At 36.9% G+C, this 1097-nt stretch overlaps 1 protein-coding gene across 1 annotated transcript in view; it reads left to right on the top strand.

Moving 5' to 3' along the window:
* The first annotated feature begins 229 nt into the window (after positions 1 to 229).
* The window catches only part of LOC106632703 (myelin-associated glycoprotein), a 3510-nt gene continuing 2642 nt past the window's right edge, over positions 230 to 1097 (top strand). The window contains 3 exon segments of the mRNA XM_042216999.1: positions 230 to 317; positions 525 to 590; positions 768 to 1077. Of these exon segments, the coding sequence (XP_042072933.1) occupies positions 305 to 317; positions 525 to 590; positions 768 to 1077 (389 nt within the window). The 5' untranslated portion in view covers positions 230 to 304.

The following is a 1097-nucleotide window of genomic DNA, read 5'->3' as shown; positions in this document are numbered from 1 at the left end:
TAACAGGGCTCTCTGCACCTTGGTTTTATGCTGCAGCATCTTCAAATGCCGCTCCAGCAGGTCTGCTGTAATTATAATTCCCGCTGCACCAGGTTTAACTTAAGGGCATTTAAGGAGTCTAAGATGTCTTGCAGGGTGGACAAGTCATTTTAGACTCTGACTTCCTCTTTTGCATGTTAAGCAGGAAGCATAATATTGACTGTTTCACACTTGTTGTCAGTGAGTATCTTTATACTTCCTCATTTCTGACATGACAAAAAGTAGTTCAGTTGGGTTATTAGAATACTGCTAAAAAAGACCTGACATGAACTCGTTGGGTAAGAAAATATTTTGTGCTTTTATTTCTTAGTTTTGTGATACTGAAACTTATTCTGTTGTTTTTCTTTTACCGTACTGACAGAGACATTATTGTGTTTACTAGTGCTTTACTTGTAGTCACCAAAACACGAGTTATTATAGTTTCATTTTTATTTATAGTTTTTTGTAGTTATATTATTAAATTAACAAGTTTTCTGCCAACCCAGGGAACACGATTCTGTCTATGAACATGGTGAAAGTTGGCATGATACTGATTGTCCTCTTTGTTCCAGGTGAGCTGTTTATTCAGTTATTCAAAGATATTATAGGGGTAATTTATACTCTACTATAATTTAGAATTATGCCAAAAGACCATTATAGATGGAGCCATCTGCTCATTCCCTGATTGAAAAATATCAGCACACACTGTTAAACGGAGGGGAAAAATGTCTATAATGCTGTATTTACAGATGCTTTGGCTGACTGCCCTGATGAAGCAGACCTCTTCATAACTGCACCAAAGAAGCTGGAAGCACTGAGTGGATCTTGTTTGAAAATCCCATGTAGCTTCAGACTCAAAGATGAAAAGAAGTTTAAGAGCACAAGAAAAATCTTTGGAGTGTGGATAAAAAAGGATTCCAGAATTGTCATTTATCCAAACAATGTGATCTACAACAGTAGTGGAGCAGTTAACATCTATCCAATGAGTATTACTGGGAACCTGAGTCAGAGAGACTGCACCACTCTGTTTTCTAATTTAACCACCACATACACAGACACATACTTCTTCAGAGTAGAGA

The sequence above is a fragment of the Haplochromis burtoni genome, unplaced genomic scaffold, assembly GCF_018398535.1.
Source record: "Haplochromis burtoni strain Fernald_Lab_line unplaced genomic scaffold, NCSU_Asbu1 Contig_1449, whole genome shotgun sequence".
Lineage (NCBI taxonomy): Eukaryota > Metazoa > Chordata > Actinopteri > Cichliformes > Cichlidae > Haplochromis > Haplochromis burtoni.
Note: the sequence above shows the minus strand (reverse complement) of the source record. Positions and strands in the feature narration are given on the sequence as shown.